Source organism: Nannospalax galili, unplaced genomic scaffold, assembly GCF_000622305.1.
Source record: "Nannospalax galili isolate Female #2095 unplaced genomic scaffold, S.galili_v1.0 scaffold957, whole genome shotgun sequence".
Taxonomy (NCBI): Eukaryota; Metazoa; Chordata; class Mammalia; order Rodentia; family Spalacidae; genus Nannospalax; species Nannospalax galili.
The window spans coordinates 833,828-850,183 of NW_008340047.1; the positions used below are offsets into that span (position 1 = coordinate 833,828).

General features: G+C 46.2%; 2 protein-coding genes across 5 annotated transcripts in view; both read right to left on the bottom strand.

Annotated features, from left to right (window-relative positions):
- The window catches only part of Polr2c (RNA polymerase II subunit C), a 9,978-nt gene extending 5,578 nt beyond the window's left edge, over positions 1-4,400 (bottom strand). The window contains exons 1-2 of the mRNA XM_008834890.2: positions 4,241-4,400; positions 4,089-4,138 (exon numbers count right to left, since the gene is read on the bottom strand). Of these exons, the coding sequence (XP_008833112.1) occupies positions 4,089-4,138; positions 4,241-4,326 (136 nt within the window). The 5' untranslated portion in view covers positions 4,327-4,400. The remainder of the gene's footprint in view (positions 1-4,088; positions 4,139-4,240) is intronic.
- A 1,771-nt stretch (positions 4,401-6,171) lies between these two features.
- The window catches only part of Coq9 (coenzyme Q9), a 20,668-nt gene continuing 10,483 nt past the window's right edge, over positions 6,172-16,356 (bottom strand). The window contains exons 4-10 of one of the 4 annotated variants that reach the window (XM_029564402.1): positions 10,835-10,977; positions 10,503-10,587; positions 9,056-9,160; positions 7,768-7,923; positions 7,385-7,438; positions 6,914-6,945; positions 6,172-6,543 (exon numbers count right to left, since the gene is read on the bottom strand). In XM_029564402.1, coding sequence (XP_029420262.1) covers positions 6,525-6,543; positions 6,914-6,945; positions 7,385-7,438; positions 7,768-7,923; positions 9,056-9,160; positions 10,503-10,587; positions 10,835-10,977 — 594 coding nt within the window. In that variant the 3' untranslated portion in view covers positions 6,172-6,524. Of the gene's footprint in view, positions 6,946-7,384; positions 7,439-7,767; positions 7,924-9,055; positions 9,161-10,502; positions 10,588-10,834; positions 10,978-16,356 lie in introns of all 4 variants that reach the window. The other 3 variants (XM_029564403.1, XM_029564404.1, XM_008834895.3) reach the window with 3 other exon arrangements.

A 16,356-nucleotide genomic window follows, 5' to 3' on the forward strand; every position in this document is an offset into this window, starting at 1 on the left:
GCATTTTATTTTATTTTATTTTTAGGCATTGTTTATGTTATTGTTACACACTTTCAGCTCCATTTAAAATTTAACAGCATTATCAGATGTTCTCTAACTAGATTTCCTCCAAGTTGAACAAGAAATCAATTCCAGAGGTTTATTATACACATTTTATATATCTCATAACCTCAATTTTGACACCCGTGTTAGAAGCTTTGAGCTCAAGTACTGATCACACAAGCATGAGGACCTAAGTTTGGATCCCCAGCACCCCCACAAAAATCCAGGCCCAGGGGCATGTGCATGTGCCTCTAATCTCAGTGCTAGGGAAACAGAGATAGGAGAATGATCCCATGGTATAGGCCAAGGTCATCAGTGACCAGGTGACTAATGAAAAGTGATCTAGTCAGCCAGTCTAGCCAAATGGTTCATCATGAACTCTGGTATAATGAGAGAGACCTTGTCTTTAAAAGGTGGGGATTTGGGGAGACATGGTTCAAAAGTTGAGCCTTTCCAGAGGACCCTGTACCTGCATGGTAAACAACAACTGTAACTCCAGGTCCAGGGGATCTAATACCCTCTTCTGACCTCTGTGGTGTTTGCATGCACATGGTGCAGCATTTTATTTTTAAAAAATATTTTTATTTTATGTGTCTGAGTGTACTACCTGCATGTATATATGTGCACCCATATCATGCAATGCCCAAAAAGGTCAGAAGAGGGCGATACATCCCCTGGAACTGGAGTTATGGACAGCTGTTAGCTGGGAATTGAACCTGTTCCTCTGCAAGAGGAACAGGAACAGTTAAAAGCCAGTGCTTTTAACTGCTGAGCCATCTGCCCCTGTACTCTGCATTTTTGGCAAGAAACACACACCACACAGCACTTTCTTGTTCAGGTGACTTCAAAGTGGGGTTTCCTAGTACCACATAGAGAAACAGAATATTGTGGGAGAACATATCTTTGAGTTGAATACTTCCCTAAGAAGCACTTAAATCTGCTACCTATGCCAACACCAAATCCAAGAACAACAACAACAAAAATCTATTTGGGCACTTAAAAATTAGGGAGGACATCACAGAATGATGGAGGGAGGACCCAGCTGATGTTCCATTTCTCATTTCATGATACAATAACCAGATCCCCCATCTAGAATTTCAATACTACACTTACCAATAGATGTTCACCAAATTCCTCTAATAGGAAAGGCAAAATAAGAATAAAACCCAATCTCTCCCAGTTCAATTCTAGGAGTACAGGCCTTACATAGGCTTCACTTAAGCATGAAATTCAGAAATTCAATTCTCAAACAAGTTATGGACACTAGGAACAGAGGTCAAAAGAGAACCAGACAGGGACTCTACTTGCTTAGGCCTGCAGTGTTTCCTCAATCCAAGCCAGGACCACAGCCAAGCTTTCCTAACTCTACTTCCCATCCTCCCAGCCCCTGGCAGGTGAAAATTCTGAGTCTCTAAAACCTTTGTCAACAGATGCCATCACACCCTTTGAACGCCTTGCTGTCTCACAGACTCCCCTTTAAGATACCTGTCATACTTTGCCTTGTGTTGTATTTGTGCTTGTCTGTACTTACATACTCCACACATGCAACTAAAAGAACAGACCCATTAAAAAAAAAAAAAAAAAAAGACACTTGGGCTGGAGAGATGGCTCAGCAGTTAGAGCACTGGCTGCTCTTGTAGAAGACTGGGGTTCGAATCCCAGCACCCACATGGCGGCTAACAACTATCCATAACTCCAATTTAAGGAGATCCAACACCCTCTTCTGAACTCCAAGGGCACTGCATGACACTGGTGCACTTATATGCAGGCTATGTACCCATACACAAAAAAATAATATTAAAAAAAAAGACATTTACATGGGGCTGGAGAGATGGCTCAGCGGTTAAGGGCACTGACTGCTCTTGCAGAGGACCTGGTTTCAATTCCTAGCACCCACATGGCGGCTACAAACCGTCCTTAACTCCAGTTCCAGGGGAATCCGAAGCCCTCTTCTGACCTCTGCAGCATTGCACGACACGGGGTGCACTCACATACATGCAGGCAATACACTCATACACAAAATAAACATAACAAATAAAATATTAAAAAAAAGACATTTACCAGAATGGGTTAAAAATGTGTTGCATATAACAATGGAGTATTATTCAGCCATAAAGAACAAAATTATGTCATTTGCAGAAGGAAGGTAAACATGTTTTCTCTCAAGTGGAATCTCAATTTTTTTTTTTTCCTGTCTTTTTGAAGCAGGGTCTCCCTGTAGCCCCAGCTGTCCTAGAACTCACTATGTAGACCAGGCTGGCCTTGAACTCACAGAGATTGGCCTGCTTCTGCCTCCCAAGTGCTGGGACTACAGGGATGTGACACCATGCCTGGCTTCAGTATTTTTTTAAAGAGATGTTGGGGCAGAGAGATGGCTCAGCAAGTGAAAGCACTTGCTGCCAAGTGCTACCTGAATTTGATTCCCTAGGGCTCACTAGAATCCTCTGACTTCCACACGTGCTGTAGCATGCCCACAGGCATACACACACGTAAATAATTTGTGTGTGTGCGTTGTTGTTTTTGATACAGGATCTTGTCGCCCCAGCGGGCCTGGAACTCGCTATGGAAACTAGGTCTCTGCCTCTGCCTCGCGAATACTGGGATTAAAGGCGTGTGCCACCAACTGCTGGTCTAATAAATGTAATTTTTTAAAAAAGAAAAGCAAGAGACATGAAAGAAGAAGGGGGTCGGTCTATCCAGGAGGCAAAAGGAGGTGGGGAGGGAGCAGTACGATTCAAGTATACCATACACATGTATAAAAATGCCATAATGAAGCCCATTATTGTGCACAATTAACATACACTTACAAAAGACATCTCTGTAAGACTTCAAATCTTGGTCTACAGTACTGTAGTGCTCACTTACAGCTAAGGGAGACAACCCACTATTGTTCTAGCCTAAAAAAATTAAATGATGGCTAAATTTGTTTTCTCTTCCTATCTAGAAGCCTTTGAGAGGGAACTGACACTGATTCTAGCCACTCCAACAGCTATCAAAATGCCTGAAAACAAATCCTGAGTTCATCGCTCTTGAGTTCACCCCTGGCAGAAGAAAAAAAAAAAAGAAAAATGAGCTATTACCTTGGTGCTAACCATTGCTCCTTGCCTCTCCAGAGATTTTCAAGACCAAAATCCAAAAACTAACTCTTACTAATTTTAATCAGTTGTTACTTTCCTTCCCTTCACATGTATACCAACGCCTGTCAACCATCCATCGAGGACCCTGTTCAGATGCACGGAGAACCCCTGCTGTCTAGTGGACACCTAATCCAGCCTACCCACCACGTCGACCCTGTCCAGCAGGAAGTAGCAAGACGACAACAGCGCCCCCCCATCCTATAACACAAAAGGCTGGTATGTTAAGGTTCGGATAGCCCTGCCCCCTCACCAACAGGGTCCCAAGGACTTCTCATGCTCCTGAGAAAAGGGAAAGGAGCTGATAAGCGCCCTGGTCTTTGAAGTCAAGAGAAGCAGACTTTTCTCCACTGTTTGGCCAACACAGCAGGCTTCCCCTTTGATCTCTAAAGAGAACAGGTTTTAACAGTCCCGCTCTCCCACTCCCCACCCCCAACTTTAAAAAAAATACATCTTCCCACCTCTGCAGGAAGCAGAAGCCTCCCCCTTAAAAGACCCAAGCTGACGACCGGGACAGACATTTTTCCCTACCCGGAAGGGAATCTGCCCCATGTGTTCTTTGCTAATAAACTCTGCTTTCTCCTGATCAACCCTATTCGTCATACAGCTATTTTTTATCTATCAATCTCCAGTACCTAACACTCACTTAAAAAGCAAAAGCGTGTAACATACATGACCTCAGTTATCGCTGATGGCACCTGCTAAGGACTCCTACCTAGCACCTGACCGTTATGGACCAGGAAGACCGCAGCACACAGCTGTCTGTTTTCAGGTCCACAGAGAAGCGTGAACCAAGTCATGCTCGCAGAGAGCGGGCCTAGCGCCCCTGGCCCAGGGTTCAGCACCACCGAGTTCTCAGCACCCACCCCAGCCGAGGACCAGCGGCAGGAGCCCCAGGGAAGGGCGGCGTACCTATGATGGGCACCTCCGCGATGAACACCCTCCGGATGGAATTGGCCACCCTAGAGGAGGAAAGGCAGCGGCGTGAGTGGGCGTCCCCTCGGCCCAGCCCCAGGGCGCACAGGACCCGCCCAACCGCCCGTCGCTGCCCAGGGCCGCCTTACGCCAGGTCGGTGTTCTCGATGATGAACTTGACGTTCTCGTCGGTGAGCTCCGTGATCCGCACCGTCGGCTGATTGGCGTAGGGCATCTCGACCGCTAGCCGCCAGCCTCAGCGCCAGGGCCGCTTTGCGCCCGCGCCGCCCTCGGAAGTCGCTAGATGCGGCCTCAGGTACTTCCGGCGAGATGCGCACGCAACGCCCCCTGCTGCCCGGAGGCCGCGACGCCTCAGGCTTGCGTTTTCTAGCCCCACCTGCTCCAAAATACACCAGGTTCAACCATCTTGGAGGAAATGCGGTAAAACGTGTACGTTCTTGACTCAACAAGAAACTCGTAAGCAGAAGCACCTGCAGCTGTAAACAGAGGCGCGACAGAGGCCGTCCGTGCCATTACTACTTGTAATGGAAAAAAAACAGTGGAGAGATGGCTCAGCTGTTGAGAGTACTGGCTGCTCCTGGTGGGGACAGGGTTTCATTCCCAGCACCCACATGGTGGCTAACAACCTTCTGTAACTCCAGTACCAGGAGATTGATGCCTTCTGACCTCCGCGGCAACACCGGTGCACCTACCTACATACAAGCAATACACCCACACACATAAAATAAAAATATTTAAAAAAATAGCCCAACAGACAATGATCCCTAGAGACTTGGTTAGATATACATACATAGAAATACAATGAAGACTTTTTAAAGAATGAGGCTGTACATGTAAATAAACAAAAGGGACAGGGAAATGGCTCAGTGAGAGAGAACCCGAATTCAAATTCTCAGAACCCACGTAAAGCAGGGCAGGGCAATGCATCTAGAATCCCAGTGCTCCTGCAAGATGGGAGGTGGAGAATCTCCAGAAGCTCTCTGACCAGTTGGCTGAAACAGCAGAGACCTGTCTCAAGGTGGAAGACAAGGACCCACACTCAAGATTTTCCCCCAACCTCCACACGAGAGCTGTGTGTCTATTGCTCATACACAAAAGAAAACCAAGCGTATTTTTAAATTTTCATTTATGTGTATGTGATGGGGTGCACATGTGCCAGGTCGTGTGGGTGGAGGTCTGAGGACAACTTATGGGAGTCAGTTTTCTCCTACCATATGGGTCCCAAGGATCAAACTCAGGACTTAAGGCCTGCTGAGCCATCTCATCCACCTGCAAAGTGTACATTCAGCATGTGTAAAATGATAGACACACACCCTTTCCTTTTCATCCTTGACTGTATTATCCACTTCTGAAGATACAATGCTCTTTACTTCTACAGTTCTGTGTAGTTGCACCTGAAGACAGTTTAAATGGGGCTCAAAAAAAAAAAGTGGCAGCTGTTCACACAAAGAAGCCCTTAAATAGAACCCTGCAGGAACTACATTTAGAGGGCAGAAAAGTAACCAGAGAAGAAAGAGTTTGCTGTAACAAGGAGTGCCATTTCTTCTGAGACCAGAAGGGCACTGGGGGAGGGGGTTGCACCACGGGCCACACCACCTCAGTAAATTATGAATCGTGCAATAGCTATAGCAGCAACTTCGTGGGATATCAAGAGGCACAAAAAGTCAGAGGTACAGAAAGGGCCCCACAGAAAGCACACCCGACGAGATCTGAAATTTTCCCATCAGCTGATTTAAACAGGAGAGCACAGCAGAAGTCAGTATTAACCTCAGGTGCAAAGGAAGCCCAGCCAGTGTAAAGGCTGAAAGACTAAAAGCTAAAGACTGTTTCTAAAGTAGAGACAAGAGCAGACAAGCAAGCTTGTGGCCTGGGGAAAGTGCTCTTACCCTCATTTGACTGCTGGAAAGACGGAGTTGCCATAATTTCCCTACAGGTATTGGGCAGTGCCAGGGTCAGAACTTAGAACCCTGGCTGCTAGATAAGCCTCTCCCATAGACTACTGCCTACTGCTGGGGTCTTGGATACTTGACATGGTCTAGATGGAAACCACACAATAGGAGATTGTTTCAAACATATTTATTATTATTTCTACAGATTCCAAATACACTAATGATACACTAAATACACTAATACATTCTGCAAAGCATGCTGGTGTATGTGATGCCAGGCCTGGGATCACACCTCTGGCCAGGCTGAGAAGGACTGTCCATAAGGCATCTGTCTCATATGAGGCAGCTTTCTGAGAGGGTCCACAGGAGCATCTGTGCACATGTCTGTCCTGTGTGCAAAGGAGTTGCTACCTTCTGATGGTTTCAGACTTTGACTCAGGCTTGGGAGCCCCAGAGAACCTTTCTTGGGAGGTTTGCTTCTTTGAGACAGGGTCACACTATGTAGTTCAAGCAGGCGTGTTATTCAATCCTGTGGCAGTCTCCTGAGTGATGAGAATACAAGTATATGTCACTATACCCAGCTCCCAAAGAACGTTTCTAAGGTCAAGACATGATCAAGATGCTTATGAGACCACGGCAGGGTCATGCTAAGTTTCTGTGGCTTGAATGCTTGGATATAAATCTCATTTTTCAACCACACAGATGCAACGCAGAAAGGCATCAGGAGGCCAGGCCTGGTATTAAGAACTGAAGTGGCCCAATTCCAGGCCATAACAGTGTGGTTTCCAGTCCTGTGGCTGTGGTAGCAACTCCAAGTTCATCCATGTATTCTGTAGACGGTGCGTCTTGTCAAAGCCCTTTAAATCTACCTGCTGCTCCTTCTACGCATGTGGGTTCTCCCCTTTCTCTCACCGGCGCTGGTTGAGGCCTGTCAAGTTCTTGAGCTAACAGGGATGGAAGCAGAGAGACTGGTGAAGCCTGGCCTTGCCCTGCCTCTAGGACTACACTGGCAAAGATGGGTTTTCAAGGTAGTAGGCACAGCTAACATCTATGATACAAATTTTTGACATAGTAGGTACCCAGAGGGCTTGCTAAAATAACCCAAGCTGGCCTGGAACTTTTTACCCTCTGCCTCAGCCTACTGAGTGTTGCAATACAGGTGTGTACTCCCCACCCCTTTCCAGACTCTAGTGGTATCTCTTGATGCCAGCAAAGAAAAGATGGGGCATTTGGGAACAAGCCATGGAAGCTAAACCAGGGCCAGACTTATTATTCAGCTTTTGGTTTAAGGCTCCAAAGCTAGGTGGGGTCAGTGACACATTATAAATAGCACAGGGCCAGAGTGGATGGGAGGCAGGCGGGGATCAGCTGTGCAATACGTACTGTGACTGCTGCACCCATGAGTCCTTGCACCAGTGCTTCTCCAGTGGACTTCACCTAGGAGGAGTCTGGGTCAGATTTCCTTAAGCCCCCAGAGTGAGCGCAAAGGTGGGGCAGGCAGGACAATTCAGGAAGCCTGTGAACCCCACAGTGAAGTCAAGATGGCCTAGTAAAAGAGCCTATGGACAACACAATCACAAATGGACAAAAAATGGCTTTTAAGAAAGGGCTGGCATGAGGAAGACCCATCTGACCTCCCTGGGAGGCCTTGGGACTGGCAGCTAAGGACAACAGGAGATAAAAGAACAGCCAGGTGACCAGGTATGGCCTGAAGCAGATAGGTGTACCTAGTGAAGAGGGTTCCTACATGGCTGGTCCCTAGCTACCTGCTTGGCAGTGTGGCCCATGTTCATTGCATCATTAATCCGGTTTTCCAGGAAACGCCAAGTATCCTCGAAGTCTGGGGATGAATCCTGCATCATCACCAGCTCTGTTGTGTTGTAGATGCCAGCCAGCACAGCACGGCGGGTGTACCAGTTAAACTGCAGAGAAACCCACCCAGGAAGGTGAGGAATCACTCCTGTGGGGTTGGGGCAGTGTCTTGGGTTCCTCCAACTCAAGGCTTCAGGGATTCTAGGCTCCCTTCTCATTTCTTCCCTCCCCTACTGACACATATGGCCCTCTGGACATCACTACTTTGGCTGGGCATCAGGACTACCTATGATTAAAACTGTAAGCTCCTGGATCTAATCCCTTAGGGTTAAGAGCTAGCAGCTTTGAAATAAGCCAGGAACCAGGTATAACCAGCATCCCAGGTGATTTGAAATGCCCAACCCTCTGAGTCCTGGGGAAGTTCTATGATTAGCCAGTCATGACTAAACCACATGAGGGAGGGTGAGGAATAGGTTACAACATAAGGGCAAAGCTGAGAGTTCGAGTCCCTGGGGACTTCCGCCAGCCCTGGTAACTATTCTTCAGAGAATTAGCTCGGCTGCTTCATGTTTTATTCCTTTAATTTCTTTGCTTTCTCATTTTGTTTTCCTCCCATCTCTGTTGGTGGTATATTCCCATGCGGAGGAAGTTTATTAAAGCACTTCGTTATAAGTGTAGTGGGAGTTATCTCTGTGCCTCCCCATCCTGGATTCCACCAAGTACCATTGCATTTTCATTTCCTTTATGAAGATGTACTTTGTATTTTTAATTTCCCATCAGAAATAGCAATAACAAGTTGAGTCTTTCTTGGTTCCTGTTTAAAGGGGCTTATTGATCTCATAGCAAAGCAGGTCAAGATGGGAGAAGGAATTTTTTTAAAGCAATGGGTGTCTCCATGGTGTTCTTTTTTTCAAAGTCAGTCTCAGCAAATGCAGACATGGAAGAATTCTGCTACAAAATCTATGTCTTAGGAGATAGAAGGGAAATGGTCACAAAAAAGCAAACCCCACCACAAGGCCACTTGAGGCCCGTGTCGCCTCCATAGGTGGAAGGATGATCACTGATTCGTGCACCAATGTGAAGATCACCGAGATATCACTCTGGCCTATCCAGGGGCTTTCCTCCTACCTTAGATGGGAATAACTACAGGCCCTCCAGACTGTGATCAAAGAATTCCACAAACTTCAAGAAATGTGTGACCCAAGCCTTTGTCTTGGCTATGGGCCTGCAGAAAATACTTACATCAGTGGACTGGTCCCCAGCATAATGCCACATGTCATCCACCATGCTGGTGAGCAGGTTCAGGCTGGGTGGGATGTTGTGAGGAAGGAGGAGGATGCTGAGGGCCTGAGGAAAGAATGAGAGAAATGAGTACCACACACAGGTAACAGCAGCACATACAGGGCTCATGGGGAGTGAGAATGACAGCCTAGCTCTGGTTCTGAGACCCATCATGGGTAGAGGAGGCAACTAGCAATGCTGACTAGAGGTGATGGGGGCCAGGGTCATGTTTTTGTCCTACGCTGGCCTAATCAGATTCCCTAGGCCTAACATTTGAAATTGGGAATACAGACAGCTGAAGGGGTAACCCTTCTCTAAAAGTCCTAGATGCAAGGATCAGGGGGTACCCCATTCTGTCAGAATTACAAGCAGGGAGGAGGGGAGGTCAAAGTTAGGGGAGTCTGGGGCAATTCCAGGGCAACATGTATGATCATGCCAGAGCCCAGCAGCACCAGTCCTTGATACAGGGCTGCAGCATCACAATCAATTCCTCCCTAACCCCCTCATTTGATACCAGTGACGATACCAATCAGAGACCTTCCTTTAGTAGACACCAGCTCTGCTCTGCTCTGACTGGACAACCTCTTGCTGCTTTATCAACCTCACAGTACTCTACTGTGGATTTGGAGCTGGCACAGGTCCTGCACTAGCTAGAAAGTGTTCTGGCAAAGCAGCCCAGAAGGCAAGGCTGTGCTGACCCAGGCAGGCAACCAAGGACGAACACTACACTGCTACAACTTGATGAGAGTACTTCTGACAAAAGGACATCCCTTCGTACCTACCTGGGGCTAGATGTGCCACAGGTGCTCAAAAGCCCATCAGATGGATGACTGAGTTTATACACTCAAGTCTTCCGGCTGGACAGAGTGTTTGAGTCTTTCTCATTCTGATGTGCTTTGACTCCATACTTTCTAAACTCAGAGGATGGCCCACACTGTGACATACTTTGGAAAAGGATAAAGGAAGCTTCAGAAAATGGGGGAAGACCTTGGAAGCATCACACTATTAATATGAGAAGTCTCAGCCCTCGTGATCTAAAACACAACGGGGCATCCACTGATGCCATGATGGCTGATAACATCTGACTGTCTGATGTCTTTTACAGAAAATACTTCCTCCTTGAAGACCTGGTGGCACACCCAGGTTACTGGTGCCACCATGATATGAGTTAGCATGCAGGGATACTCACGGGCCCATGAACTGAGCTTCAGATGGCTTGGCTTGAAGTGCTCCCTTTGGCATTCCCTAGCAAGAAACTTAGCCCTGCCAAGTGTACTAAGCCTTCCTGGGTCTAAGACAAAGACTCAAGGAGCTAACTTCTCAACTGTGTGCAAAGTCCTCCAAGCACACAGTACTGGGGGTAGAGTACTGTTCCTGTTGCTCTGGGGCCTGGATATGAACTCTGTACCCGGGGCCAGTGCTCAATGTACGGGATCAGCATTCTCAGTCTGGTTTCCACGGCATCCCTCAGGAACTGGTCTGTCTTCCTCTTCCTGGAAGGGAGAAAAGAAAACACTGTGTCTCTGGTTCAAAGATAGGGGCCACACTGCCTATTCAGCCTTGGGAGGAGGTGCCACTAACTCCTGAGGGAAACTCATCACAGGCCAGGCTGCTATGAGTCAGTCTCATTCAAGCTGCAGGCTGTTGGCACTACTCTCTTGGCTCTGCTTGAATCAACTTCCTGGGGACAGCTGGCAGAGCCAGAGTGCCTCACTCTTTGCTGCAACACATAGGACTTACTCTGCCTGGCCCAGCTGTACCAGCTTCTGCTCCTCTTCCAGCACACAGGTGAGGCGAGCATTGCACTGGGTCACAAAGTGCAGAATCAGCTCACTGCCATCACTCCCAAACATGTTGGCTGCTGCGCTGGAGAGACCCAGAGACTAGATGAGGGAGAGAAAGCACCAAAGTGGTGAATAAATGCACTGGAGGTTTAGCAGCCGCTCACCACAAATGCCTCTTTCTCTAGCAGGAGCCAGATTTGCAGTGGGGACTCCCCCGCAAATCCTTCCCTCTGAGCACATGTGATTTCAGAGAAGCTGACCACCACATTGGTCCCTCCATGCCCCACTAAGCACTTGGTATGTGCAAAGCATAACTCCAGGTGTGCACGACTAGAGTTTGGTGAGTGGCTCAGGGATCAGTATACGACCAGGCTCAGGTCTTAAGAGTCTACCTGAGGATTCTTGCTAGGATAGAAGGTGTTATAGTTTTATTTCTTTTGATTTGACAAATACCCTGACTAAAAGCAACATGGGGTAGGGGGGAGGGTTTACCTAACTTATCAGACTATAATCTGCCAGGTTATAGTCTATTATTTTGGGATAGATCAAGGCAAGAACTCAAACAGCTAGTCACTTCACACCACGAGTCAAGAGCAGACAGAAATGAATGTGGCCATACCACCTGCCTGTTGCTTAGTCCTCACCTAGCGTCTCTACTCTTAGACATTTCAGGTCCCAGCCCATGAAATGGTAACATTCACATTGGGGTGGGTTTTCCCACCTTAAACAACAGTCAAGACAATCCCTCAGAGACGTGCCCACAGGCCAACCTTATCTAGGTAATTCCTCTAAATGAGGCTTTCTCCTTAGGTGACTCTAGGCTGTGAGCTGACAAAAACCATCACAGAAGAGAAACCAGGGCTTCTGCACCATTTCAGCCCTGCATGGGAGCCCCTGATGCAAAGGGAGCACAGCTGGCAAGGCAGAGGCAATGCAGACATTCCAGCAGCACTGCCTGAGACAGGAACCAGGGCACCTCCTAACTCCCGTCATAAACGTCAAAACGTTCCCAACACAGACTAGTTAAGAGTTGAGCGCTAGCACTGCAACCCAGAGCCCTAACTAACAGTGCAGGGGCTGCTAGGGGAGAGAACTACTACTTCCTCATGCATTCCCTTCATCTGTATCTCCTGCAAACTGTGCCAGTTGTGTCTGTCTCTGTCTCCGTCTCTCTCAATTATTTTTGTAGTACTAGCGATCAAACCCAGGGCCTGTGCATGCTAGGCAAGTGTTCTATCAATAAACTACATCCCCAACCTCTGTCAGCTGTTTAAAACAAAACTTTTCCCATGAGAGCCACTGAGGCGTTAAACAAGCCAGAGACACTCTTGACTTTTCTGATCCATAGCAATTGTTGCCATTATGATTCTGCCTCCAGGAAGAGACAGCAGGAAAGGAACAGAGGTAAATCAATATGACCTCATCCTGCTGGGCAAGGGAGCCACCTCTCTTCTATAGGACAGCACAGCTGTAAAGGATAGCAGCTCTGGCATGGATGGCAGCAGCATGCTCACTGTGGGCTACGCATGTTACACACACGGTCTCACTGGGATATGTATCTGCTCTACTCAGTGGGTATATCACAGCCATCGATACTTTACAAATGAGGAAACTGAGGCTTAAAGCTCTCACCCACAAGCTGAGGTTGAGTAAATTCTATAGGTATCACTTGGCCACTATGAAAAAAGATGAGCAGACTGAGAAAAGTCAGTTAATGTATTATTCAGTGTAATATGACTTTTTCCAGGCCGGAAGTGGTGGCACATGACTTTAATCCCAGAGGCAGGTGGATCTCTGTGAGTTCAAGGCCAGCCTGGTCTACATAGTGAGCTCTAGGCCAGCTGGGGCTGCATGGGACCCTGTCTCAAAAAGAACGAAAAAAAACCAAAAAACTCTGATCTTTCCAACAAGTCTTTTAGTTTCTGTCTTACACTTATTCCATCAATTTCTTCCTTTTCCTCAACCTCTCTGCCTCCTCCTCCTCTTTCCTAACCTCAAGTTCACCAGGCAACTGCACCCACTCACAGAGAAAAAGCAATCCCCTAGAAACTTCCTTACCATTCTAGAAACTAAATCCCAAAGTTGTCTTCTCCAACTTTGCTCCGAACATGTCTAAGGCTAGTCCCTCCACCTGTTTTCCAGACCTCAGAGCTTCTGCTGCCAGGGGACCTGGTGGTTTTGAGTCTGCCCACCTTTCCCTGTGTCGCCACTCTCACTTCTATTTCCCTCTTCTCACCAGTGTTCAACCACACAGACCTCTATCCCTCCTCCCCTGCTTGGTACACCCTTCATAGCCTAATACCTCTCCACTTCTTGCATGCTGCAGCCCACTCTTTCTGATTTGTGATCCAGAACTCAAATTCCCGTGCGCTGCAGCATCCAATGGCTCCTTGTAGAAGCCATCTTCTGTTCTCCATCAGGATGCTCTGATTCAGACCTGCTGATGGCTCATCCTGTCCTACCCAATCCTTGTAGTTGGTCTCTCTCCATGATGCTTTTACTATGTAAAGCCCAAACTGTCCTAAAATTCACAGCAATCTTCTTGTCTCAGTCTCCCAAGTGCTTAGAATTACAGGAGTGAGCACCATACCTAGCTGGAGTGCCTTTTGACCACGTTATATTCTTGTTGATATGCTTACATTGGCACTTGTGACACGCACATACCCAAACAGCGATCTGTAGTCCCACCATCTCCTCCAGCTTGGCACCTCCAGCTAAAGGAGGGCCAGATGCTTGCAAGTCAAAAAGTACAGGCGACAAGAGGCTCAACCCAAGTAATGAAGCATGTAAAGAAATGTAAGGTCACCCTCAGTTCTTGGGAGAAGACTTCATCAATGAGAACTCTCAAGTTTAACAGGCAATAAGCATAAAATTAGCCAAATAACAATAACAAGAAACAAACAAAACCTCTAAAAACTAAATAATAAAAACAAACCATGCAATCACTGAGTGAGAGTGAACTGAATAAAAGTCCTCATTAAAAGAAACCAAAATCAATAAAATTAATAGCTTGAGGTGAGTGGACAGACCGACCTCAGGAGCTAGCTTTCTGTCCTGAGGGTCACTGCTACAGAATCCATGAACTCTTAAGCTCCAGTAAACTACTTGACATCTAGTCACATCTGTCCAGCAGGGTGAATAATGCTTAGTGGGTATTGAAGACATAGACAAAGCATTTCAAGATACTGGTATGGATAAGGATTTTTTTGATAAGGACCCAACAGCACAGGAAATAATCCAAGAGTTGATAAATGGGATTACATAAAATTGAAAAGCTTTTGCACAGCAAACAATCAGTCAAGTGGAAACAAGATGCAGAATAGGAAGAAATCTCTGCCAATTACAAATAAGAGGATTAACATTTAGAATCTATGAAGAATTCCTGCTTTTCACGCAGAGGTGGCAGCAAGTGCAGCCCTAGCTAAAATGAAGGACCAGGATCTCCTTAACAAGGAGGAACTGCTGAAACAGCTGGGTGATCTGAGGGGGGAGCTTCCCTAGCTGTATGTCACTAAAGTGTCAGCACAGTATCCTAGCTCTTCAAGATCTGAGTTGTCTGCAAATCTACTGCCCATGTTCTCATGGTCATTAACCAGACTCAGAAAGAAAACCTCAGGAAATTCTACAAGGGCAAGTAGTACCAGCCCATGGACCTGCAGCCCAAGGTGTGAGCCAGGGCTCATAAGCCCAAGAAGCTGGGGTCCAAGGAGTATCACCTCTGCACAAGTACATTGGCAAGGCTTGAGCATCACTGTAGTTAATTAAAAATAAAAAGCAAAACTGGCCAAACAATAAGATCAACAAAATCTCCAAAATTTAAACAAAAGCACATCATACAATCAATAAATGTGCTAATGAACTGAACAGAAACGCCTCATAAAAAAAATACAAAACTGACACTAGAACTTTAAAAGGGGATAAACATTACTTAGTATCCCCAGGAAAAGAATTCTCACAACAGATGGAAATTTTATTTGTTAATGTCTCATAATTATTTAAAAAGAAAATGAGACTGTAAAAGATGTTGGGGGGTGGCGCTGGAAAGATGGCTCAGTGGTTAAAAGCACTGGCTGCTCTTGCAAAGGACCCAGGTTCAGTTCCCGGCACCTATATGGTGTCTAACAACTGTCCAGAATTCCAGTTCCAGGGGAATCAAGCCCTCTTCTGTCCTCTGTAGACATTGCACTTACATACATGCAGGCAATACATTCATACACATAAAATAAAAAAATTAAAAGAAAAACAAAAAGATGTTAAAAGGTATGGGAATGGAGATATTTTTCAAAATAGAAAAAATGAAGCTTAAGCAAGCGATGAAGGTCTGTGTAGGTTTGCTATGATATATAAAGGATAAGACAAAAAAAATACATATAATCTTAAATTTTCTAAGGTCATAGTTTAGTCAACTAGTTTAAGGAACAAAATTATGTCTAGTCAAGGTTTATCTGAGAACGTTTTGTTTTTGTCCAAGCTTTATCTACAAAGCAGATGGTAATTAAAAGTACCAGACTGGTGGAACTAACCTTATTGGATATTTAACAGCCGTACTTTGAGGCCTATCTATACTAATCTGGTCAGAAGGACTTAAAGGACAGTTTTTGCCCCTTGCCCTCCAAGGCCAACTAAGTTCCAGGGGACTATGGAGCATCTCTCAAAATGTCCTGTAACTGTGGTGAGTCACCTGTCCTCCTGTTCAGGGAGGCCATGGAGACCCCACCAGATGGACTTGAACCAGTGTTCAGTCTACAAAGAGGAGGGTCAACTTAGAGGAAGCATTTCCTCCATGCTTCCAAGTAAAGCCAGCCATGGTCGAGCAGAACCTTTGATTTATCTTCACATAGATGTAACTGGTAAAAGGAGCCAGGGGCTCCTCCCGAGCCCATGTGACCTCTGAGGAACATATCGTCAAACGACCTGAAGAGTAAAAAAAATTGGTTTATCTGGGCCAACTCTATGGTCTTAAAACACCCAAAAGGAAAGATTAAAGTGATCAGTATATTTCTTTAAGAGTTCAAGGGATTACACTTCCCAGACATTAGGCTTAAATCCATATAAAATATTATTTAGGCCGGGCGTGGTGGCGCATACCTTTAATCCCAGCACTTGGGAGGCAGAGGCAAGAGGATCTTTGTGAGTTCGAGGCCAGCCTGGTCTACATAGTGAGTTCCAGGACAGCTGGGGCTACAGGGAGACCCTGTCTCAAAGACAAAAAAAAAAAAGTTATTTAGATAATTATTTCCCATTGATGATTTTGTTTCTAAGCAGAAAGTACTGCTCAGATGTAAGACTTCAAATTTTGGTTTGCAATTCCGTAGTGCCCTCCTACACCTGTAGCTAAGGGAGATAACCCATTATTGTTCTAAAATGATGGCTAAATTTGTTTTCTCCCCCTATCTAGAAGCCTTTGAGAGGGAACTGACACTGATTCTGGCCACTCCAACAGCTATCAAAGTGCCTGAAAACAAATCCTGAGTCCAT